This window comes from Juglans regia, chromosome 11 (assembly GCF_001411555.2).
Source record: "Juglans regia cultivar Chandler chromosome 11, Walnut 2.0, whole genome shotgun sequence".
Lineage (NCBI taxonomy): Eukaryota > Viridiplantae > Streptophyta > Magnoliopsida > Fagales > Juglandaceae > Juglans > Juglans regia.
In genome coordinates this window covers 29,532,035-29,558,649 of record NC_049911.1, presented here as the reverse complement: position 1 = coordinate 29,558,649, position 26,615 = coordinate 29,532,035, and the positions used below count along the sequence as shown (strand labels likewise).

At 31.0% G+C, this 26,615-nt stretch overlaps 2 protein-coding genes across 2 annotated transcripts; one reads left to right on the top strand and one right to left on the bottom strand.

The window, feature by feature from the left end:
- The first annotated feature begins 4,270 nt into the window (after positions 1–4,270).
- On the top strand, positions 4,271–5,068 carry LOC108991323. The gene has a single exon (XM_018965505.1). The coding sequence runs from the start codon at positions 4,271–4,273 to the stop codon at positions 5,066–5,068; it is 798 nt and encodes a 265-aa protein (XP_018821050.1).
- Positions 5,069–13,990: 8,922 nt separating this feature from the next.
- Positions 13,991–18,064, bottom strand: LOC108991343 (jasmonate O-methyltransferase). The gene is made up of 4 exons (XM_018965537.2): positions 17,731–18,064; positions 16,849–17,256; positions 15,196–15,471; positions 13,991–14,359 (listed from the first exon to the last, which is right to left on the bottom strand). The coding sequence occupies exons 1-4, from the start codon at positions 17,806–17,808 to the stop codon at positions 14,003–14,005; spliced, it is 1,119 nt and encodes a 372-aa protein (XP_018821082.1). The 5' UTR covers positions 17,809–18,064; the 3' UTR covers positions 13,991–14,002.
- Between the last annotated feature and the right edge of the window lie 8,551 nt (positions 18,065–26,615).

The following is a 26,615-nucleotide window of genomic DNA, read 5'->3' as shown; positions in this document are numbered from 1 at the left end:
ATATATCTCTCGCGCGCATACAATCTTTCAGCTTTCACAATGTCCTGGTTAATCACATATATACAGTACTCTAGCTTCTTTTATCTACAATTCTGTGATAAAATCATATCTCATATGAAAGGTGGCATGCAGTTCTAATTCATATATATATATATATACACATATATATTTACAAGTGGATTTTTTAATCAACTTTTATATAAAGATGATTTGATCGATCCTAAATATTGCTAGGGATAATTAGTTGTTTCACGGGTATTTTCAAAACGTACAGGTCGGTTCCAGAGTACTCTCAACTTGCATGGACTCATCACTTTTTATACTCTTATCTTGCCTACTTTTTGCCATAAGCAATAATATAATATTAAAGTTGAAGTCTATCCCTCGCTCGATAAAGTTTCTATGATCTTCTGGATATGATCACTCGATGCAGATCAACTTGTTGTTACAAAGTGCATATCTGGTGAGTGTTGACAGGTGTCCAAAGCGAATATGATTACATGAACAAGAGTTGGGTCATAATTTGAGTAACAGTAGCTAGCAGTGTTCACTTTAACCTTAAAATCTGGTTCTCCTTCTGTTTATTTACACCACGTATTATATATAAGATATGCAGTATAATTTGACTTTTTTTTTTTTGTTAAATAAAGATAATTCTGATTTCTATGAACACTCAAAAGACTTTTGGGCATATCATGAGTCGCTAGCTTCAAGTAAAATGTCATGAGAGGATTACTCAGCCGTACGTACGTGTCTAATGCTGTAATTGTATCATAATTTACACGACCCTTATTTAAATCTTATACCGGACCTAATAAATAAATAAATAAATATATAGTACGCTTCTTTTCCCCTCTTTGCTTTATTTTTATGACCGACTTCTTCTACGACACGGCAGCTACGTACCTAGCTTTGGTTTATAAGCCGATAAATGTTTGGCCTTCACTTACAGACATGATCATGGATCTACATGAGGAGGTCATTATCATAGTCAAATTCTACATATACATCCAAATGAAATAAATTGTCTTCGAACTCATGTCTTCATGCAAATTCCAATTCTATCGCATTCTGGATTCCTAAATTTCAGGCAAATATTGAATGCAATTTGGTGGGATTAGTTGGCATGCAATTGCCAGTTCTAATTTTCCACACGAGCTAGGCCAGAGTTTTGAATTCTAATCTCTAAGTATTATATCTACTTTGTTTTAATTAGTTAGGAAGAGTAGAACTTGGAGATGAATATAAAACTACGTAGTAGGTGCAAGCTGGCACGTGTATTAATTGGGTTAATTGGTTGTGGTCAAGCTAAATTTTACTTATAAACCCGGAAGTCTTTCCTTTTCTCCAATGAATTTTGTACCAAATTAGCCGAACTTAATTTTGACCTTCACTTCGATTGCTGAATAATATATTAATTCTACTGCATGGGCTATTAATCCAACAATAATTTGAATGACTATTGAAAGTGGCAGGCGACATGATTTCAAAGAAATAGATCAAAATCCTCAGGAAATGTTGGCTTATAAAGAGGCTGATCATCGTATAAGCAAAGCCCTAGATCGAGATCCATATATAATATTCTACCTTTCTTTATTTTCTGGGACCCGTTCAAATGTAGCTTTTTTTTTCCTATTACCCTAAAATTACCTCAATCCAACATAATCTCTACCTAAATCAATCCTAGTCAGTAATCACTTACTTAATCGCGAAGCCAAGGGAAAAAAAGGACCAGTAATATTGGAAGTACAAGCGTTGAACACGGGGAACATTTATATATATATATATATATATATATATATATATATGTTTTCTTGTCTGCTCAATTATACCGCTGATTCCTTCTCACTGCATGGCTGCAAATGGCCCATAATACAGAACCTAACTCATGATGTACAAAAGCCTTCCAAAAGTGCTCAAATTCCAGAACACTGTTTTAGACTTACAGTTGATCAATCATGTTTTGCAAGCCATACATGCTAAAGCCTCAACTACTGTTCTAACTTCTAAGAATTGTATTTGTTTGATGGAGAAGATGACATGATGATGTATTTCTTCTCCCTAATCCAATTGAAACTGGACAAGACAATTTGATTAATAATTACTTCAAGGCCGTCTAATTAAATGGCATGCGTCCCCTCTTTTAGGATCCCTTCTTCCAGCAAAAACAAAAGGCCAGTTTTTTCAGAAGTAGAACTAAATCGTCGTTTTCCCTACCGGGCCCATATTTGAACGTTCAAAATTATTCTTTTGGTGACCAATCAATCAACCCCACGAAAATGGTCGATCTAAAGACTCTTCGATCTCTTTCTGTGACGACCCTAGAGGCAAAAGTTTAAAATCTACATCTTTTTTATTTATACCGATAGATTCGTCAAAACGCATTTCCTACAAGGTGAAGTTATCAGTGCTTCTCCCCACACTCAAGGAAAGAAAAAAGCAGAGGACAGGAAATCCATTTTCCTTGAGAAATCCAGGAAAAAGCAGAGAGCCCACTTGGTCCCTTTGAAAAGTAGGAGAAACCAAACCGTGAGGGTTCTATTTTCCCTTGTTCTTTTTTCGAATATTAAATAAGGAACAACATATTTGCCATTTGGCGTGTCTGTCGCTTGACTTGACTCTTTTTGTGTTCAGTGGTGCGTACATAACAATCTGAGACTGGCGAATAGAAGTGCGATTCTTTCATTCATTCAATCATACCTGCAGAGTGCAGAGGGAAACCCAAGTGGCATCCCTTTTCCACTGCCAGTTCATTCTGGTCATAGTCAGCCTTTGCTTTGGAAGAGCGTGACCTTTACGCGATCAGCAGATGTCCTTTTTAATTAATTTGAATAAAAAATCATGCGTTTCCTCAGCCCCACGGCCAAGCTAGCTCGAGTTCTTGATTTCGGTGTTCTTTGGATGGAGAGACTTTTGATTTTTGAAAGAACGCCGAAATCAATTCCATTCATCTTTATGTATCTCATAATTATAAACTTTTTTAATTTTTATATAAAATATAATAAAATTTTTAAACTTTAAAATAAAATTAATATTAAAACATAATATTTTAATAATATTTTAACTTTTTTTCACATTTTATCTTATTTCAAACTAGCTAAAACCTCCCATTCGTCTCAAAGCAATGATGGTATTATCTCCAGGAGACTTTTTGCTTTTGTTTTTCTATCTCGCTTTTTCGGAATTTCATGAGCTCCCCATGCAGGCCCCGCTCTCCGGATCTTCGGGTTGGAAGTCCTGTCTCCTCATGGCAATGAAAAAATCTCACGGTTTCTTAATTTGTTCATTTATTTTTGTGATTTGTTTTTATTACTACCCACTGAGAAAAAGACATGCGTGGTTGAAATTATATAACTACTTAAAAGTTCACAAAAATAAATAAATAAATAATTAGTATATAAATAACACAAATTAAGACGGCGAGAAATGACACGTTGCCAACCGTCGGTGTCCGTTCTTGACTTGTCTGCAGTCAGCGCACCTACGGGCGCTACTTACCCGCGGAGTCCCAGTCCCAGTCCCAGTCATGCTATATACAGTATGGTTGGCGTTCGCTCCATGTGCAGCAGCTTCACTAGTCTTACCCCTACTCCTCCTTCCCCTACACCCCTCACTTTCGAGATGGAGAAATGATGTTATGTTATTTCTCTATATTTTAGTGTCTTTGTTGCATTTCTGTGAAAATCTGAAATATATCTATTAATATGATTAAAAATGATAAAATGTAAGAATAAAAGTAGAATTAGATATATATATATATATATATTATTTGGCAGGGAGATAAAGAAATTAATATAGTACTGTTTTCAACTTTTTAAAAGAAAAAAAAAATTTGAAAAATGAACCCTGGAAGTATTATTGATCAGAGCTAGCTGATCTATAAAAAGGGGCAGTGGATCTTTCTCTCCACCCATGCCATTCTGAGACGGCCCAATAATTCTTAAAGTTGCAAATACTAAGCTAAACCTCACAGTTCGCAGGCAGCAGCATATAATTTAAAGAGCTACTTCTTCCTCCTCTTCCCACTCTATGTCCCTAGTTTTCTTCTCTCCCTTTCTTTACTTTTCTCGCACTCCGTTTAATTTCTCGGAAATCTTTCCGCTTTGATCACCCGTAATACCTTCCTTCTTCTTCTTCTCTCCCAACGATATAATACCCAACCCTGAAAACCATTTTCTGCGCTTCCTATTTATAAGTACGTACAACTGATCACTTCCTTATATTCTCCCGGCGAACGGTTTTGTGCTTTGAGAAACATACATATCACTAGATGGCTTCGTACGAAATTGATAGCGTCAAGGTTGAGAAAGCCAATGCTTGGAGAAGGTATAATCGGCAGCGAAACCTTAAGTGGATTTTCGAAATTTGTGCTGCTCTGTTAATTGTGCTTTCGATATCCACTACCTGGGTTCCGGTTGCCGTGGAAACAGCCAGCGATTTTCTCCGGCGATTCATCGCCATATTTGATTGCACTTTATACGTCCTCCTTCTCGTCATGATCATTATTTTAATCATATACGCCTACTCCGGTGAAAAAGACGCTACGTCCGATGTGTACGACGAGTTCATCGAACACTACGACTCTAGCAGGAGGTTCGCCCCTGGCGAGGAGCCACCGACGCAGGAAGAGACCTTTCATGACAAGCACATGGTTTGCTCCGACAATGCTGTCTCTCCGGTTCATGAGGAAGATTGCATAGTTTCTCTTGTCACCAAGCCTTTGGTCTCTCCAATTCAGTCAGAGAGAGTTGCTGCGGTCAGTGAGAAGGCTTTGCGTAAAAATCCATATCGGAGGACTATATCCGAGAGATTCGAGCAACGAATTGAGGAGAGGTCTCAACGATTGTTACGGCGATCAGCGACGGAGATATGCAGGAAATTGGTGATTTCCGGTGAAGAACCTTCTCGAAGGTCGTGGTCTTACTCTGTGGATAACTTGAGCAAGGAGGAATTCAACCGCAAAGTGGATGCCTTCATTGCAGAGAAAAAGAAAATTCTAAGGGAAGAGTTTAAGGAAGAACGGAAAAAAGAGTCAACTTTGGCCCTCGCCATCCAGAAGTACTACTGAGCCTCAGCAAAACAAGAAAAGGAAAGAAGAAAGAAGTATATTACCGGCGACTACTATGGATATTACTATGTATTAGGAGCGAAAACCTATCTGGGTTTTCGTGCTAATTAACTAGTCCTTGTTATCATAAACTGAGAAAAGGAATGTACAGTGATTTTCTTATTCCGTTTCTCAAGTTTTAATTAACATGTCATGGCAGCTAATTTAAGGAGTTTGGGTAATGTTTAATCCGTGCTTGTGTTGATCATATATAATCTCAGACCTCGAAACTTATGTTGTTTGGTCTGTTTGCAAGATAATGTTTTCCAAGTAGTTACAGATATTTTTCAAGCTAAAAAGTATCAGTTATGGGATACACAATAGAACAGATACCAGAATCCGGATTAGAGGGTAATGCAAAGGCAGATATACTGGGCTAGCTAGCTTCCATTTTGCACGAATCTTTTTTGTTTGTTTGCTTATGGTTTTTTGGCCTTTTCAATGGTGGATTATTGGTTATGTTAGGCTGGGATCTTATATAAATAATTCATGCGAAACTTCCTTTTTTTTTCCCAATTTATTTATTCCTTTTTCTTCTACTTAATTAAATCCTCTTTGATAATTGTGAATTGACAATGGAGAAGAAGGAATTATAACTTCTTTTTTGGAGATATTCCTGATTATTGGGCGTTGCTATCTGTCTGCTTTTGCACTTCAAATTCTGCATACTGAAAGTGACTTCTACGTCAACCCAAATCCTCCAATGTTTCGTCATTTGTGTAGTAGATTGAGTTTAGGACACCTAGCGTTAGTTTCGAGATTTCTTCAAATCTCTTCTGCTGGAAAAATCTGGGATGATGCCTACTTCTTTTGATCGCATGATTTGCTTTGATATTGACAATTTTCCTTTTGTTTGGAGGATAAGATCATCAATTTGTTTAATTGGGTTTTGCAATATTGTTACCTACTCTTCCTGGTGATCATGATAGTATATATTCCGCAACACCAAACATTGAAAATTTTTATTTACGTTTCTACAGATCTTTGTTTTATATATATCTTTTGGGGATCTCACAAAATTTAATGCTTGTTGGTGTAAATTTTTAGTGGGGCCGGAGGAGAACAGAATGATCGAATTGCCCGTGATGATGTTTTAAAGTTGATAAGATATTGTTTAATTAAATAATAAATAAAGCATATAAAAATTGAATGAAGAGAAGTATATAAATTTAGACATAAAAATTTATATTTACGGATCGTTTGAGATGAAATTCACTATGTTTAATAATAATAATAATAAATATCCGTGGTCCACATGAGTTGTTGAGTTTGAGCTATGCATGCTAGCTTTTAAAATTTGTCCTTGCAGTGATTTTTCCCCACGAATAATTAGATAAAATAGCAATCCATAGTGCATTAATAAAAAGCTAGCGAGCTAGGGATGGAAGGCATGGCGGCCAGATTAATAGGCCGAAAGTCAAGACGGGATTTGCTTTGTTAATATTTTTAAAGAGTAACAAAATTTTCACACCGGTTGTGATGATCATATGATTGATGGTCCCCTTACATAGTGAAATCTTTTTGGTATTAAAAATTGCATCATGTCATTAATTATTTGAAATAATGGAGAAAAATAAAATAAAAAACAAAATGATGGAGGCACAGTCTACCATGCACGCTCAATTAACACTCAAAAGTATGCAATGATCTTGATCTCATGTAAAGTTACTTTGGGTTACACTTTAGGTCCTGCTAGTGTACTAGACTGTCTAATCAGCTAATCTTCTTTAGTTGGGACCTTCATCATTACTACATGCACTAACCATGGCAAATGTCTTTCTTTCTTCTTTCTTTTTCTTTCTTCCTTCTTCTTCTTCTCGGGTGTGATAATAAAGTATAATTTGCAGAATGTACCACAAACATCCTCTTCCACAATGATGACCCTTTTGTGGCTTGTGGGGGTCATGTTGGTCTTCGAATTTTCTTTTCCCCCCCTCCATTAATTTCATTTTAGCTCCCATAATTCTCACCTTTCCATTTGAATTTGTTTGATTGTTTTTGTCAATTTGGGGCCCCATGGAAGAAGAAAAAGGCAGGCAGGCCGGACTTGTAATTGAGAGGTGTAGTACTGCATAAAACACTCTCTTTTGTGTAGATTGTGGGGTATTGGATTTTGGCTAACTTTATTATATATTATTATATATAATCATGTATCTTTGTTTTTTTTGTAATTATATATATGGGGCTCTTTAATTTGTGCAAGGAAGTAGCACAATTCATGAACTTGTTCTTTTTTATTAGAAGAAGACAATACTCAAATTTATTAATAACTCTCATTTATGACAGAAGAAAATCATGATTATAAGTAGATTCAATTGGTTGTAGGAATTATGCAGCTAGCAAAGAAGTCTTGCTTTTTTAATAATAGCACGCCCCTACCATATCTTTCTCTTTTATAGCTTTGTTATATATTTTCCCTGTGTCACTTTAGCCAAACCACCAACAGTTGTCCCAAAATAATTATCTCAATTATTTTGGTTTGGTTGTGGAAGAAGCACATATCCTCTCATCCGTACATGAACAGATCCAAACTTTTTTATTTTCTTTTTTGGATATTTGGACAGTCACTATGTAATTATATTACCTCACGCAGTTGGTACATTCAAATGATCCCATGAATGATTACCAAATTAATTGTCTGGCCTTTGGATTATTTATTAGTGATCAGAATTTTCTATTCAGGAGTGGTCCTAAGTTGCGATTTTGGTCAAACTGTGCTGCTGCATTAATGGAATGATCGTGTGCTGTGAATTCTTTTAAAATATTAGTATTAGATTATGCATCTACATATTTATATATATATATTTATATTAAAAATTTGTATAACTATAAATAATATTTTTATAAATTTAAAGATGTACTGTTCATTCTTTTAATTTTATTTTATTACTTTTTCTATCTCTCCACCAACGAATATAATTTTAGAAAAAAAAATTTAGTAGGTGTTAAATGATATAATTTGTAATGGTGTTAATTGCAAAATATTAAAAAAATAAGAAAAAAATTATTTAGCTCAAAAATATATAATATACTGTGAATTTTTTTTTAATATGTAAAATCAATTTCTAAAAACTATGATTTTGCATATGTCTATAAAAAAAACCAATGTTAGTACTTTTACACTTTTAAATTTTTAAAGGGAGACAGGTGAATGAGTTTTTAGCGTAAACACTTTCATCCAAAATTGCTTTAAAAGTGTAATTTGCAATCATGATTATGGAGCTAGAAGAAGCTAGCCTTATTTTTTCAGATACTTTATATAAATTAGATAAAAATAAATCAATTTAATTATATATGGTATAATATAAAAACTCAAACCATTGGAAATAGTAAATTTTAATCATTTAAATATTAATTAAAAAATATATCTGATGACTGGTTTAAACTGCATTAATCCCCTTCGTTTGACAATAAAAATCCAATCGTTTCAAACTGATCACGCATGTAACCTGATGCACGGTACTTGAAAAAGTTTGACACGACGCATAAAAAAGAGAATTTTTTGAAACCCTAGGCTCTATAATAAAATTGTCTTTATTATATACCAAGCAATAATATCCTTTTGTCGCATGCATGGCTCTCTCGCTTCCTTTTCCATTGATATCACACTTTCTCCGTACCAACAAACACGCACTCTCTCTCTCTCTCTCTGGTCTTTGCCGCCCAACATTATTAAAATGAAATTTTATTAATTGACATGACCATAGATTAATTACAGTGAGTTGGTGACAGATAACCAAAGGGATGACTATAAACAATAGCACGAGTCTTTGAATAGGATAAATCTATATATATATATATATATATAATCCACGTTAATTGCAACCTGATAGGCTGATACTGCAACAAATCTTAATCAAAACGAATATTTGTCCCCACATTTGTTACCATGATGCCCCCACTTCTTAGGTGACGTTTGGATAGTGAGGAGTGTTGAGAATATTTATAAATAATAATAAAATAGATAAAAAATAATAATAAAATAAAAAATAGTAGTGAGAGTACTTCAAGTACTCTCACTTGCCAAACATAGTATTATCTTTTTGCCTTTTGGTCCTCCAGAGATAAATATTATTACACATGGAGTTGTTTTGTTTTGATTAGGTGGCCATACTAATACTAAATTAAAATAATAAATTATCATTTAATTAATGTCGTTTCACGAATACATCGCGTTTTTTTATTTGTTTATCTCATCCATATGAGACCTGAACATCGATGGGGACAAAAACATGGTTGATTGGAGAAGTAGATGGTGAATTGATAGGAGAGCTTCCTGCATTAGTTTATTTTATTATTTTGACACATTTTTTATGGGATCATGAGCCCAGAAAATAGTCTCTTTATGGTCAGAAAACATACAGCTGTAAAGGTTTTATTTTCAAAAATGATAAACAAGCTTTTTTTTTTTTTTTTTTTATAACACATTACGCAAAATGAATGGTAGTTTTATAACATATTTTTATAAAAATAATATCATTTTATAAATATATTCTTACTTTAAAGCATGTGTTATAAAATATAAATACGATAGATTTATTTTATAATAAAATTAATTTTACTTTCTAACGTATCACATAAAATTACGTTAGTTTATAAATTTACTTAAGTAAATTTCTTTATAATTAAAATAGTTATTTATTTTTGATATATTAATATACTGAAATTGAGTTTTATTAATGGATTTGGAAGGTGAAAAAAGAAAAAGAAAAAAATCGATTCCTACTGATGAAGGTTGCCAACCTTTAATCAGATGGGGCCTAAAAGACAAACTGATGGGCCAGGTCCTATCGATTTTGTTTTGGAAGACGACAGGATTTTGCATCCACTTGAAGATGGATCTTGAATTCAATTCACCACAAGCAAGCATATTAGAGCATTCTATTGGCTTAACCGAATGAAGAGATTAATTAAAATTTAGATAATTTATATTAAAAAGATTCTACATTAGATTGACCATCTCTAAAATAATTTAAATTTTTGTTATAATGATTAGTCAAATATAGAGAATCACAATTGGTTTACCAAATATTAAAATAATAATTTCTCACTCCAATTAAGTTTAATTTCAATTTTTTTTATTAACATTAAATGACATTTGAAAATATGATTTTTTTAATATTAATTTAATTAGAATATAATTATTATTAATATTAAATTGATAGAATTATAAAATGTGATATAAATAAATTAAATAAAAAAATTATTAATTTAATAATATTTTATTATTATATAGAGAGTGGATGGTTAATCCAATGTGGAGATTGAATTTAAATGAAATAGGTAAATATAAAAAAGGGTGATATTGATTAAATTTTAAAGATGAATTTGATCAATACAATGAGAATGCTCATAGCGAGGACCTTGCATCTACTCAAAAGTGATCTCTGCATTACCGTCTTTAAATAGCAGGAGGTGATGATTCCAGATTGCAGTAAGTTTTCAATGTCTCCAGCAAAAAGGCAAGCTAGACATTGCCTAGCATCAAAGTACTTGGAACTGAATTAAATGCTTTTCACATTCCAAACAAACATGGATGCCTCCATTCGTCACATAATTAGCAACTGAAGCAACTTGCAGACGGAGTAATGCACTTTTTCGGCTTAATTTTTATCATCCTCAGTCATATTTTAAATAGATGCCATTAAGTTATTGATGGAAGAAATCATTAATTAAAATGTGACACATCAACAAAGTTCAGGATAAATAATAGCATTGCTTGGTAGAATAAGGCCAGGAATCAACCGTTCTTTAAGACAGTCTATCAACAAAAATGATTGGCTAATAATATTATTGTCATGGTACATATATAGGTATGATTGATTTGATTAACTGGGTAGGACAGGACCTCCAAACACTGAATTTGGACAACCCCACCATACATATATATGGACCAAGTGTCATTGAATTCAATCCTTTCCCGTATTCAGCAAGCAGCTAGCCGTTCTTAGATTCAACTGACTCTAGATAAAATAATGATTATGTTAATTTTAACAAATAATTCACACAAAAGAAAACAAAAAAATCGTTCAAAAATACAGAGAAAACGTCTTTGATATTCAATTCAAATTATCAATATTTAAGAATGATCAAATCAACTCACAAGTCGGGATGTAATAGCTGAAAATCAATTGTATTAGAATTTTATCAAAAATATCAAAATCTCAATAATCATACCAAAATTAAATGCGTAATAAAAGAAGTAATATGCAAAAAATCTGGCCCAAATCAAGTTTAAAATCACTTCCAAAATAGTAAATAAAATATTACCATAAAATGTAACAAATAACGAAAAATAGCAGTGGAATTTAGCTTTAAAAATGATGCAAATTGAGCTATGCTCAGTGCCCAAGACATGTGCGCCGAAAAGAGTTTTCCGAATTGGGGTCACATGCTCGATTCTGATATCTGTAACCAAAATTATGACAAAAATATCGAAACATGTTCAAAACTGTCTCAATCAATGAAAGATTACGATTTTCTATCCTCTTTACACTGACATGCCACCTCTAGATATCTCAAAGCAATCAATGTACAGTCTGACAACTCAATATTATCTGACTCAAATCCTCCCACATCATTAACCCTCTCCATTCTCATACACATTTCATGCATGTGAAGTGCACATATTCAAATCTCCCCCACGAATTTGACTGCACGTGTAAAAATGAATATTTAAAGTACACTGCCTGCTTAATCCCAAGTCGTCACAACAAGTACCCAGTAAGCATTTAGATAAATGGATTTTGAATCGTCTTCATGAAGCGAAATAGATCCAACATCCAACATCTTGAAAGAAAAATACTTTAACCATAAATAAATTTTATAAAAATAAATTTATAAATTAACGTAGTTTGATAAGGCATGTTAGATTATAAAATTATTTTTATTATAAAATAAATTTATTATATCATATAAAATTACGTCAATACGTAGATTTAATTTTGTGAGATCTATTATATGTTGTTGTAGTACTTTTCATCTTGAAAAGAGTGCCCACATCTCAGTGAGTACATGCTTTAGAAGCACAAGGCATCTCTCTAGTAAGATATCATTTTTTTCTAAAGAGCGATGCTACTCTCATCGAAAGTTTGGTATTGAATGATTTAAATCACTGTAAACATTTAAAAAAAATTACAAACTTATTAAAAAAAAATTATTAACCACTAAGTAAATAAATAAAAATACAATTGGGTAGAAAAAATTGGTGGGAGTGGTGTTTCTCCTTTCCAAATGCCAAGGCAACCCCTAGGAGTAGTAGCATTATTGCATCACAAACGTAGCATTGCCCGCTCAACTCTCCTTTTGAGGTTAGTGGCCGATGGAATGTCCAATTTAACGGGCCCAGTTCCTTTCTGGTCTCTTTATGGGCTCTATATATATTAAGAAGGCTACTAAGTGGCCATATACTGACGCCAGCATGAGCCCAATAATACACACCGATTCTTGCCCAATTATACCATGACTATAATTGGGATCTGTACAATTAGAACGTCTCAACGTTAAAAAAAAAAAAATCAAAATAATCGAGTTCAATGAAGCATATGGCTTCTTTTGGTTTTTAAATTCATCTCAACTCATCATTACAATTTTTTCAAATCTCAATACAAAATATAATAAATAATTCAACTTTTTCAAATCTCAAAATAATAATAATATTAAAAAATAATATTCTAACAATATTTTATCATCTCAACTCAACTCACTTCAACATCTAAACACTACCTAAATGTTCACCGACAGAGTTTTGTAACTCATAATTTCTATACGATACATACCATATTTTTTTTAAAAATATTTTGGTTTTATTCTTTTTAAAGTAAGAGATTTCGCATATTCATTATATATATATCACATATTTAATATGAAAAAAAATAAATATTATGTAGTGTATTGTGTGAAAATGCTAAGCCGAATTTTTCCTAACGACTGCTTTCGACATATATAAATATTCCAACACGTTTTCCACTTTTTCATGGAGTTCCCGACCAGGCGTGCAGTGTTGATATTTTCAACCAATCAAATTAAATTTCCACGTGCGCCCTTGATTGAAGTTTTCAGTTCGATTTTTCAAAGAAAAAAGTGCTATCAAACACCAAAAATGTGCGTACTGTTGAAGTGTTTGTCATACTTCACAAGTCTTTCGAGAATGTCGAGGTCGCAAGTGGTGGGAATCCAACCATGGAAAATACACAGTGGGTTAAGATATAATTAAATAATAAAATCACTTTCTTTTTATCAGTTTAAATGTTTTAGACAGATGATAATTCACACGGTATTAAAGATTTAAAATAGCGATTTTAGATTTGAATTCTAACTCTATACTTTATTTTATTTAATTAAATATTTAATATGTAGATTGAAGAGGAATCTAAAGCCTTATTTGTTTTTTAAAAATATCTCATCTCATCTCACCTCATCATTACAACTTTCTCAAATTTTCATATAAAATAAAATAAATAATTCAACTTTTTCAAATTTTAAAATAATAATAATATTAAAAAATATATTTTAACAATATTTTATTCAACTTTTTAACTTTAATCTCAACTCATCTCATCTCATATCTGAAAACAAACGAAATCATATGTAAATTTAAATTTTTAAAACAAGTTGTGATTTACATCATATACCATATGTCGTGATACAACATTATGTAATGCGGCGAGATAGCAGGAACAGAAGAAGCAATATTCTTCCAGCATGAGCATATAAAAGAAGAAGTATAAAAAAATATAAGTAAGCTATATGAAAAATAAGACAATAGATGATATAAAGTGATTTTGATTACAGAAACATGAAGGGAAAGAAACGTAGAAGACAAGATATATAATTAATTAAACCGTTGAAAAGAAAGATAATTAGAAGCTAGCTATTGCTTCATTAATTAATTTCCTAGGCCTTGTGACTTTTTGTAACGGAAATGACCAAGTTTATGTACTTAGATCTGGTCTTCGACAAGTGATTGTCCAGAAACTTTTCGTACCTATGAAACAAATAATCCATTATGTCACTTCCAAAGTGTGATTCCAGCGTTGGCTCAATCACAGCCCTCACCAACTTCGCCACTCGCCGCCCGATTGATACTGTGTTAGAGGCCTCCACCACGCCTCCGTCCCAATCAATCTCAAAAACTTCAAGGCGATTCATCACGAATGATCCTTCTTTTTCTATCTCTAATTTTATTTCTTCGGGACATGGAGCATAGTACTGGGTGTTGAAAATATCAACTTTTTCCTCTGGTATAAGACCCTGCAGTACTTGACCAAGTAATAAATTAGTACACAACGACAATCATCTAGAAGTAAATTCAACAGTGAATTATGCTATTTATATGTCGGTGTATAAAGAATACATTCCCTATAAATGAATTATATAAAAATAATCACACATACTCATGACGTGATTTAATTCATGAATTTATATTATATGACAATTTATAGAATTATTTTTGTGTAATTCTCATTTGGGACTACAACAATTTTTCTTTTAGAACATAACAACTTCATTCATAGTAATAACATAATCAATTACAATGATAGGACCATGAAATTAAAAATTAGAATCTAGCAAGACTCTAGACTTAATAAAATCTAGACATTGAGATCATCACCGAACTGTATCATCCACAAGACGAACATGCCTCACAAGTAAATGAACTATTTCATTTCCTTGCCTCCCAACATGAAATACATCATATCTAGTTCACAAAAGAAGAAGAAGCATTTGAATCTCATATATCATATTCCACTACCTTAAAGCCAATAGCTTCAATCATAGATAAAAAATCCTCTTCCAATATCAAATTGGAAAATCTTAAATATAAGATCATTTGTAATCCCTTCAAAACAACCAAAACTCATAAGCAATTAATTATGGTACTTCTATCTAGTGTGTCTATATATATATATATATGTGGAAAATAATTTATACATAACATTTTTTACAACACTTTACACAATTATATTTTAAATGAGTGATATTTTTATAAAACATCTTATAAAAGTAACATTATTTTATAAAAATATCTTCATTTTATAATATTAATATTGTGTAATGTATTGTATGGATATAGTATACGTATATACCTCCGCTGCGACGCTCATCAATGCTTGTGCAAGAAGGTCCAAATGATTATAACAACCTTCTTCGATAGTGGGATCCATAAATCTCCTGCCCATGAACGTTAAGACCATGCGTCCTCCCGGAACAATTTCTTCCGAACGTGATTTTAGAAACAGAGAAAAATCCTTCTGGAATTGCCGATAGTATGAATCTAAGACGCTTTGTGGGCTGCTCTCACATATGTAAATATGCCCTTTGTTTATGGCGGTGCTGGCCTTCATGTCCAGCTCAGGAGGAACCTGTACGTACGTAACCATCGAGCTATATTATTTATTTATCAATCTCGTAAATAAATAAAATATTATTTATCATCCTCATGGACAAAATGTATATAGTCGAGAAATGATTTATATAAATTTTAGATAGACAATTTCCATGCAATTATTTTTTATAAATGTCAACCTCATTTTAAAATATTATATATAAAATCCATTTTTTAATAAATTATTTACACAAAATTTATCTATAGGAAATTTGTACCCGATATTAATTAAAGAAATGACAATACGCTACAAAACGAAAAATATAGGTGCTCACATGCAGCATGCAGTAGCAGGAGGTCGCCGAGTCCACACGAATCAATAATGTGGAATCAATAACTAATGGAATGATAGTCAATTCAGACCAAACAATCATGATGTCGAGGTTGTGGCTGCCCTTGATTATCTTATTAATCGAAAATGTTAATGGACGTATATATATGGAAAATGCTCAAGGCCTGATAAATTTTATCGATTTTATTTTATTTTTTAATTTATTTTATTTTTTTACGTTAATGAAGTATTTTTAAATGAAATTCTTCTTTTTTTTTTTTAAATAAGTAAAGTGATTTTTAAAATATTTAAAAAAAACACACACACAAAACAAAGAAGTACGTTAATGATGGAAACTCTCAAGACACCTCTCGATGGCCTTGCAGTTCCTTATATACATTCCTTCAAAACTTCCAATAGATTTAGTAAAAATAAATTTATAAATTGATGTGATTTTATATAATAAATATATTTTATAATAAATTTAATTTTATAATTTAAACATCACATCGAGTTACATCAATTTATAATCTTATTGGTGGGTCTCAAGGTGTGATTTTTTTGAATCAGACCAGACCGAGACCGACCGAATGTATATATATATTTAAATATTATATATATAATATAATTTAAAAGTTAATTATGTAATTTTTACCTAAGAGATCACCATTAATTATATATACAATGAAATAATTTAACATTCATTAACTATATATAAAATGTTAAAGAGATCACTTAATATCATTAATCATATATATACAATGAAAAAAAATATTCATGAACTGAATCAAACTGATAGCTAACAGTTCGGTCATTTAAAAATGATGAACCAAAATTTGTGGTTTGTGACTCCTATGTACCGGACCAATTATATCTCTAGTATAAATGTTGCGTACTCTTTTTGAAAAAGAGTTAGGTCCACTTTTAAAAAATTAATTTTTTTAAATAGAACTCATATTTTTACTCAATTTTTTTAAAATGATTGTATGATATTTAACACTATAACTACAAATATTATTTCTTTTTATCATGTAATTAACTGATGCCGCATGGGAGGGTAATGCGATGGGTACCATCACCAACCTGAGAGAGCCAGTGGAGGCTGGAAGAAGAATGCACAAAATGCAAGCTGTTGCTCGTAAACAACCTACCGTAGAAAGAACCCGGCACTCCGAAAATGAAACACGGCCCAAAACTATTACCGTTCACTTCCTTCATTTGGTTGTAGAAATCTGGGAGTGAGGCAAAGATGTCGTTGAAATCATTGTTATAAAGATCATTGAGGAAGATTCTAAGCTCCGGCGGCTTGGGAAGTCCCGATTGGCAGCATTTGGCATAGAGTAGATTTGTTATATTTGAGATCACTGATAGAACGTTGGGTCCGGACGAGCAACCCAAGTCGGCGATGCCCATGCTCTCCGGAAAGTTTTTGCACAAAACTTCAAGTATGGCTTCCTCAGTAACACTCTTTGTGACGGATATTATATTGCTCTGCAAAAATATAATTACATGTATATGGATTTGTCCCTTCCGGTGTTAGGATATTAACTTAAGAGGAGATGGGCCTACATGCGAGAACGAGCATTAAGATATATTATAAATATATTAAATAGTCTACATCTTCTTATGATCATCTTAATCTTTTAGGACTACCGATAGCTAAATTTAACACATAATAAAAAATAAAATCAATAAGAAAGATATTGAAATGTATATGTGGAGTGAAAGATATATATATTTTCAAATCGGTGTGTAGAAGCACATTTAGTAAATTGATTAGATTGTATAATTTAATTTAGAAGATAAATTTTAAAATTTAAATTTTACAAATCAAATCTTATTATTTAAGTGATTATGTGGATGATATGTTCTACACATCCGATTGAGAATGGAAAAAATCATATTATATATATATAATATTCCTCTACGAAAAGTAATTAGGACATATGATCAGTAAAATCAAACCTGAATACTCGAGTTCTTTGCATAACTAGTTTCGTCAACGGCCTTGTTCATGTGAAATGATTGCGCAAGTAACTCCATCTCTCTTAATTCAGAAGCAAAATGAGGTTTTGGTCGAGAAAATGGCAGTGCTAGCTGTTGGCTATGTATATATACACTAGACTTTAGCTAGGAAAGCTATAGTTTGAATGTGATGCGCGAACTTATGGTTATCCTTGCTGAACTAGCTAGCTGATCTAGCCAGTTAATTAAATCTCACACGACACAACCTCCGAATTAACCAGAGAAATAAGGGTGAGGGAGGAGGAGTCGATCACCCAGTACTCAAAACCCCAATGCTAGCTGAAGTGACTAAGTGATCAGAAGTTGATCAAAAGGGAGCTGTTGATCTATGTATATATACACAAGACTTTAGCTAGGAAAGCTATAGTTTGAATGGTGATGCGCGAACTTGTGGTTATCCTTACTGAACGAGTTTGGGGAGGCAGCAACGTCGAATCATTTTTTTCTTTCATTTTTTTCATAAAATTAAAAAAATAATAATAATCGATTAAATAACGAATGCTATAATCTTTGACAAGGACAATTAAAAGAAGGTTGTCCTGTCCAAACTGGTAGTTTTAGATGTATAAGAAATAGATTACATGAGATAGCCAAGAAGGCTTTTGTAGCTAAATTTTTAAAAAGAAAATTAAATATATTGATGCCATTAATGCTCTTAGCACAGGTCCACCAATTTTTCTACATTTAATTAAGAGAAAATATATTTACAATAATAAATTATATAATCACTGCATAATCATTTTGAAAAAAGTAAATAAAACATGACATTTATATAAAAAATAATAATTTTTTAATAGTGAGCCTACTCTTTTTCAAAACGATTACACGACGCTTATATACTTCATGATTATATGTAAAATTACTCTTTAATTAATACATGAGACTACTTTGCAGCATGCATACCTAGAACTTAGAGCATTAAAAGTAATTAAATCCACCACTTTTTATCGATTTAAATTTTTATAACAAGGAGTAGTTTCAGCAATATGCAAGTGGGCTAAATACTAAAAATATTTATTTAATGAAGAATATAATGTAGAATCAGAGGTTTGAATTCAGGATTTTTATTTTGATTTTATGTAAAATTATTACTTATTTTAAGAAATTAAACTGATGAAAAATTATAGATTTAGTTATTTATATTATATTCTTAATTAACAAATGTTAAATCATTTAAATGAGCCCACCACAATTGGATAAAGCTTGGATTGAGAGTCACAACTCAGAACAAATAATTTAATTATCAAACTATTATATTCATTCATGAATAATGGCATGTATAAGTTTGGTTTAATTTCATGCAAAGCCTTTAAAAAAAGTGAGATTCATGTTTTTTCAAAATTCAAAAAACTTGCGCGAAAACTATTATTTTCTTTCAACATTCAAGATAGGAAGACGAAAATTAATTAAGCAACAAAAAATATTATTGACCCGTTGGTGGGCAGACGTCTGATCGGGCTAGCTGTCTCTATATTGAGTACTTGCTATATGTAAACTTCATCACATTTCATATTTTCATGGACGGTGCCTATTCACAGTGTGTATATATATATATATATACATATATATATATACACACACACTAGCAGTAGGTAACGTCCAAGGAACGTTTGTTTAACTTTTTGTTTAATTTTTTTTATTTAGTGATTGAAGAAGTGTTTTTTTAATAATTTTGTGAATTTTTTAGTTTTTTTAAAATGTTTATGATGATTAAAAAAATATATGAAAAAAAAGAAAAGAAAAATAAAAAAGTGAAATATACATTCAGAACATATTTTCAAGCTACTTCTTCGTTAGTTGTAGCAGTTCTTTTTAGTTAATTAATAATATTATCATATTTAAATTATGTTAAAACTCTAATTATTTATATAGTTATACTTTTTAAAAAATATTTAACAAAATTTCATCATTTATTTAATGATGAAATATTAGTATTTTATAAATTAAATTTGATAATTTATTTATGATATAATATTTATATGTTAATTATTTATTTTAAATCAGTCTTTAAATTTTTACCATTTGATCAAATTTAGAGAGTTATGATGAAGGGTTAGATTTAAATCCTAGAATGTGCTTGGTTACTTTGAAATTAGTGATACTTGTGTAAAATCCTATATCGCGTAAGATTTTCTAATTGATAAAAAAAAAAAACACGTTTGCCACATCTGTCAAATTAAAGAAAAAAATAAAGTGTAATTTCGAATATTAAAATAGTCTAATGTATAAGAATAAAATTATTATTTATTTATGTTCATCATTTATTATGAAATTTAAATTATATTAAAAATTCAAATTAATTAGATAGTTTTTTTCTCTTAAAAATGTACAGTAAAATTTTATCATTTATTTAATAATGAAAAATTAGTATTTTATAAATTAAAGTTGATTTTTAGTTTATGATATAATATTATTCTCTTAAAAATATTCAGTAAAACTTTATCTTTTATTTAATGATGAAAAATTAGTATTTTATAAATTGAAGTTAATTTTAAGTGTATGATATAATATTTAAATTTTAATTATCTATTTTATGTTAGTTTAAATCAATATTTAAACTTCTACCGTTAGATTAAATCTGAAGATTAAAGATGAAAGGTTGGAATTTAAAATCCAAAAACCAGTATTTTTCCCTACTTTTCCTTTCTTTCTCTCATTTCTCACGCACGATTGTGGTATTACGTCGCACATTGGCATTCACACGGACAAACCCAAAAAGAAACAGAAAAACCAAACAAACATGTGAAAAAAAAAACTATTTACTATTCATAAATACTGTTTATGAACAGTAACATTAACAGTAACAAGTATAAGATATGGGAAAAAAGCCATTCGAAAAAAAAAGAGGCGTCTTTACTGTTCATAAACAATAACCATATAGGCTCTTTTATATATACTAGCAGTAGGTAACGTCCAAGGGACGTTTGCCTATTTTTTTTTAATCTAGTGATTGAAGAAGTGCTTTTTTAATAATTTTGTGAATTTTTTATTTTTTTTAAAAATGTTTATGATGATTAAAAAAATACATGAAAAAAGGAAAATAAAAATAAAAAAGTAAAATATACATTCAAGACATATTTTTAGGCTACTTCTTCATTAGTTGTAGCAGTTCTTTTTAGTTAATTAAGAATATTATCATATTTAAATTATGTTAAAAATCTAATTATTTATATTGTTATACTTTTTTAAAAATATTTAACAAAATTTCATCATTTATTTAATATTCAGTAAAATTTTATCTTTTATTTAATGTTAGTTTAAATCAATATTTAAACTTCTACCGTTAGATTAAATCTGAAGATTAAAGATGAAGGGTTTGAATTTAAAATTCAAAAACTAGTATTTTTTCTTACTTTTTTTTTCCTCTCTCATTCCTCACGCACGATTGTGATATTACGTTGTACATTGACATTCACACGGATAAATCCAAAAAAAAAAAAAAAAAAAAAAAAAAAAAAAAAAAAAAAAAAAAAAAAAAAAAAAAAAAAAAACTTCTTTCATTATTGTTGATAAACAGTAATAAATAATAATATTATAGGCGCTTTTAAGTATAGGCGCATATATATATATATATATATATATATATATATATTAGCTTTTTCACGCAAGTGTCGTATGATCTGATAACAACATCTGATCATCAGCCCATAAAAAGTACTTCTCCTTACCGACTAACATGGAATTTTGGACTTTAAACAACTCTTATGTACCGATCGATCGACACGTACACGCAACCATAACGATTAGTTCATCATGTAATTCCATGGTTGAAGTTTTACGTTCAGCTTTGAATAAAGTAAAATTAAGGTACTGTGGTACCCAATGAGTACCGAATTGATGCTTTGAATATATATATATATATATATATTATAATTTATACTTTTATTACATGTGACATTTTATCAAACATCAATATGAACATGATGATATTTGCTTAGAAAAAAAAAAGTCTGGAGCAGGTAAGCGTTTAAAGAAAAAATGACCAGGATTGTGTGGTTAGAAGGGAAATGCATGGGTTGCATGAGTGTACTTGCCGGCCGACTAGCTATGGTATGATTTGTTTTTGTTTGAAATTTATCATGTGGATCTCATTTAATCTAAGATATTCCAATTTTTTTCCTCTTTTTTGGGGATATCTTTATTTTTTATAAAACTAAAGAATTTTTTTAAGATATAATATATATACACACGCTTCACGTTCTGCTACCTCCCAATTAGCATATATATATATATATACACACACTTCTATATTCTAAGGATCTCCAAATTTTTTTTATAAAATTAAGAGTTTTTTTTTTTTGGCTTTGAATTATGTCATGATTAGTGGTGGCAGTCAAAACAAAACTCAGTATTTGATTTATCTTAAGAATTTTAACCCTAACTCGAGCAGTAAGTTTGAAAGGGCAAATTCATGGAATTGAATAACAACATTCTAGATATTATGTAAACATCGTCTCTGTCTCGCTGTTAAGGAGAAGACTCATGTGCACACAAGTGCTGCACTAGAAATTAACGGCCTTGATTCTACTTTATTCTAGAGTATTCTGATCATCACATGAAGATTTGGTGCGTGAGGCTATGGTAGAGTCGTTGGCATTGTCCTCTGCTGGTCCAGCAACACGGAGTCTTCTCCTTCACACTCGCCAAATCCAAACCGCATGTCTGCATCACTCACCGGCCTTCACGGCCTCTTTAATCCTCCTTCAATTTATTTTTCTACTTTCTCTTCAATTCACAAGACCAAAAAAACAAGTTCGTACTTTTATTTTTAAAAAAATATCAACGAGTGGTTCAAAATCTGAGTCACTCACACCTCATATTTTTATTGAAATAAGATGATTTTAAATAAAAATTAAAAATTGAATAAAATATTATTATAATATTATTTTTGTTTTAAAATTTAAAAAAATTAAATTATTTATTATATTTTATATAAGAGTTTAAAAAAATTATAATGATTAGATGAGATAAGATGATTTATAAAAACAAACGAGACGGAATAATAATACCAACAATAACAACAACAATAATGACAAGTACTCGAGAAGGTTTTAGTGGAGAAACTGTTCCACATACAGTACTATCATTTATAAGTTTTTACAATGTTGGAATCAACAACATATATAATTAGATGAGAATCGGTACATAACTAGCTTTTATAGGTATTAAGTGTTTTGAATTTGACTATGAAAGTTGAAATTACATCCCTTGTTCTGTTTCAGAATCATTCACCAAATGGGTTTGAATCCAATGAAATAACTGACAGTATCCATTTAAATGACAATTAGGCCTACCTAACTCTATATGTGCTTGCATTAATTTGGCTTGAAAAGGAATTAGGCAAATTTTGGAGTTGAATTAGGCATGTGGTGGATCATTCTTGAAAGAAACTCCAGAAAGGTAGTCACTGAACTCAACCTCAAAAAGCATAATGAGAGCTATTTTGGGATGATCATTAGTGATGTTCAAGCTACAATGGCAAAGTTGGAAGCATGTTGTAACACTCCCTTCCCGTAGAATATGAGTGTCACGTATTTTTTATAAAAATAAATTCGATAAGAGATCTCAAATTTTATAAATAGAATTAGAAATTTATTTTGTAAAAAAATATCTAATAAAATGTCTTCCAAAAATATTAAATGAATAAATTAAATAAATTCATGTCATAAAAGTATGTTTTATTTTAGAAAGTCTGAAACTAAAATTAATTGCTCCTTCTATTCATGGCATGTCGTATTCATCATCCTCACCTTGGTGGTTAAAAAAAATATGAAAACAAACTAACATGAGTCAAAGACTCAGTAATAAATCCATCACAATGTAAACATAATAAACATAAGATTTTCATAAAAAATTTCACGCTGAGAGTTTAAAATTCATAACTGTTCATACTGATACTTATGCTATGTATGATTGATTTAACTGAATTAACTGACTGATCTGACTGATTTAACTAATTTATCTGATTTAACTGACTGGCTAACACATTTAACCATGTGTGCGAGGTTGTGCACCGACCCCACGTTCCGCTACAACAAGGGAAGCCGCTGATAGTATTATGGCATACTATGGTGGCCACGTTTGAGTTCGTGGCTTGCACATCCACCCTGAAACTAAACTGCATTGGTACCATGCATCTAAATGGTCATCTGATTAACTTATACGATCTTATCTTGCACTTGAATTGAAGATAGCTTACGTGTCTTATATACATGAGATGCATGACATAATATATACATAATTATAATTTCTGAATTTGAATATGATGCAGAATAATATGATCGTATGCTATGCTAAATGACATGTTTGCATATGACATGAGTAGTACATAAATAATGGTTGTCAATGAACTGGCTTGAATAATACTTATATATAAACTGAACTGTGATGATACTGATTTATGATCAAATTACTTATATCCCCACGTTTCTTCTTGAATAACACTTCGTAACTTGACACCTATATGCAATAATAACTATCACTAAATTTGTTTGAGAATAAATAAGTACTAATATCTTACTTAATTAAACTCACAATCTAAAAGATAGTCAAACAAATATTTTGTTTAACACTATAATCAATAAATCCTAGTATTTAAATTACTTAAATATTAATTTATAATTTAGTAGAAGACTCGAGCTATTTTAAAATAATTCATAAAACTTAAATTCTTAAAAAGTTTCATTTCTTAACATAATTATTAAATCTTATAAGAAGCCTAATAAATTCTATTAAATATTCTTAACATAATAATTTTATTAAATTCTTAATATAATAATTTTATTAAATTCTACTAAATAAACAAATGAATATTAACAAAATGTTAGCAAAATATCCTTATAAAATAGCATTTGACTAATATATTTATTTAAGAAAAAACTGACTTTTAAAATGTTAAGCCAAATAAATTTAGTAAAATTGTTATTGAAATAAAATAAGATTAAATCTAATCTAAAATACAAGTCCATTTAAAGATCATTAGAATTTGTAAGAGTTGCAATATGGCCCTTAATAATATTACTACATGAGCCCAACAAAAGAATAAATCATTCCCACGCACATAAGGGCCTAGGGCTCAAGGCCCATCAAGAACCCAAGAACTAAGGGTTCTTCTAGGAAACAAGACACGTGGGCTAAACAAAAGAAAAACAGAGAGTTTGAGAGAGAGAGAGAGAGAGAGGTTCTACGATGGACTCACTGAGAGGGAATCAGAGTGGCTGGCAAAGGTCACGGCGACGCAACTAGTGGCTTCTATGTGGTGGTGCGACACCGAGAGAGAGAGAGAGAGAGAGAGAGAGAGAGAGAGAGAGAAACTCTTAAATGGAAAACTACTGAAGACAACCGAAGGGGAGAGGATGCTGGCAGCGGTCGATGGCTTACCGGAAGGGAGTGGGCTCGACGGGGCTACACTAGTCGGCGGTTTCTATGTCGTCGGAGAGGTGGTTCGGCCTCTTGAGGTGGCTACCGTGGAGGAGGGCGACGGCTCTGTTTTGGACGTGGAAAACAGAGGTTCACCAAAACAATGATTCGGCGAAGAGGATGGGTCTAAGGCTTACTGTGTTTGGGGGACTCTTGGCCTTGCACGGTGGTTGAGAGTGGGAAAAGGCTCACGGTGTGGAGGAGTTCCCGTGGGGTGGCGCACAGCTTCGAGTTTTTCCTCTTGAATGAAATGAGTTGAGAATATTTGTGAAAACAAACTAGGCCTTAACTATGGCACTGTTTGGATACATAAACGGTTTCATCTCATCTCATCTCATCATTACAATTTTATCAAATTCTCACACAAAATATAATAAACAATTCAACTTTTTCAAATCATAAAATAATAATAATATTAAAAAATATATTTTAACAATATTTTATTTAACTTTTAACTTTTATCTCATCTCATCTTTCTATCAAAACGGGGTCTATGTATAATATTACTCTTGAAATGCGTTTGTCTGTTTTCAACCAAAATTGGCTCCAGGCGTTACCCACCTTTAAAAAAACACTATATGCGTTTACAATTGTTGAATATACTTGAAGGACGATGCTAATCAAGTGTTATTTAGACCTCTCAAATTAACGAGTTAGGGACCAAAATGTTTCATTTTTCCCTTTCTTTCAGTTTTTTAATTTTTTCTTCTTTTAAAAAATAATTGGAAAAATGATTTCTTATTCATGGGAATGCAAAAAGGTGAAAAAAAGTTCAAATGGTTGTCAATTGGGAGCGAACTATCATTTCCCATGGTTGAAATAGTCAGAATCGGAGTTGGGCTTACCACACAATAGAAGATGAATTTTGGGCCGTTGATTAATCTTTATTATGGGCCTTTAGAAATAGATGACGATGGCTCTTGGGTTTTTGGGCTACGAAATGCATCCCATTGATTGTATCTGTTCGGTCAGACATTCTTCAGCTTGCGTACTCTTCTATTCCCCATCGTGCAACAGAGGACTCGTCGTGCATCAATACTGTCAAGAGTAATGCAAAGTACACAAATTTTATACAAGTATTTTATAAAAAAAAGTAGATGTTACTAATAAAAAAAAAAATATTTTTTATATTTTTAAGGTGAGGTCTATTTTTTATAAGGATTTATATAGGATTTGTCAATTTAAAACTTATATAAATAATTTCTATATTGTCAATGGAGTCAGTTTTTTTAAATGGGTTAAGAAAATAAATAATTAAATTTAGTATTTTTGTTAGTTTATATTTACGAGACAATTTATAATCTCATATATAATTATTAGAATAAATATTTTGAATTTGACGTTTAATTATCTTTCCTATTTAATTTAATAGAAATATTCTCACAATTAGGTTTTTGAGAAATCCT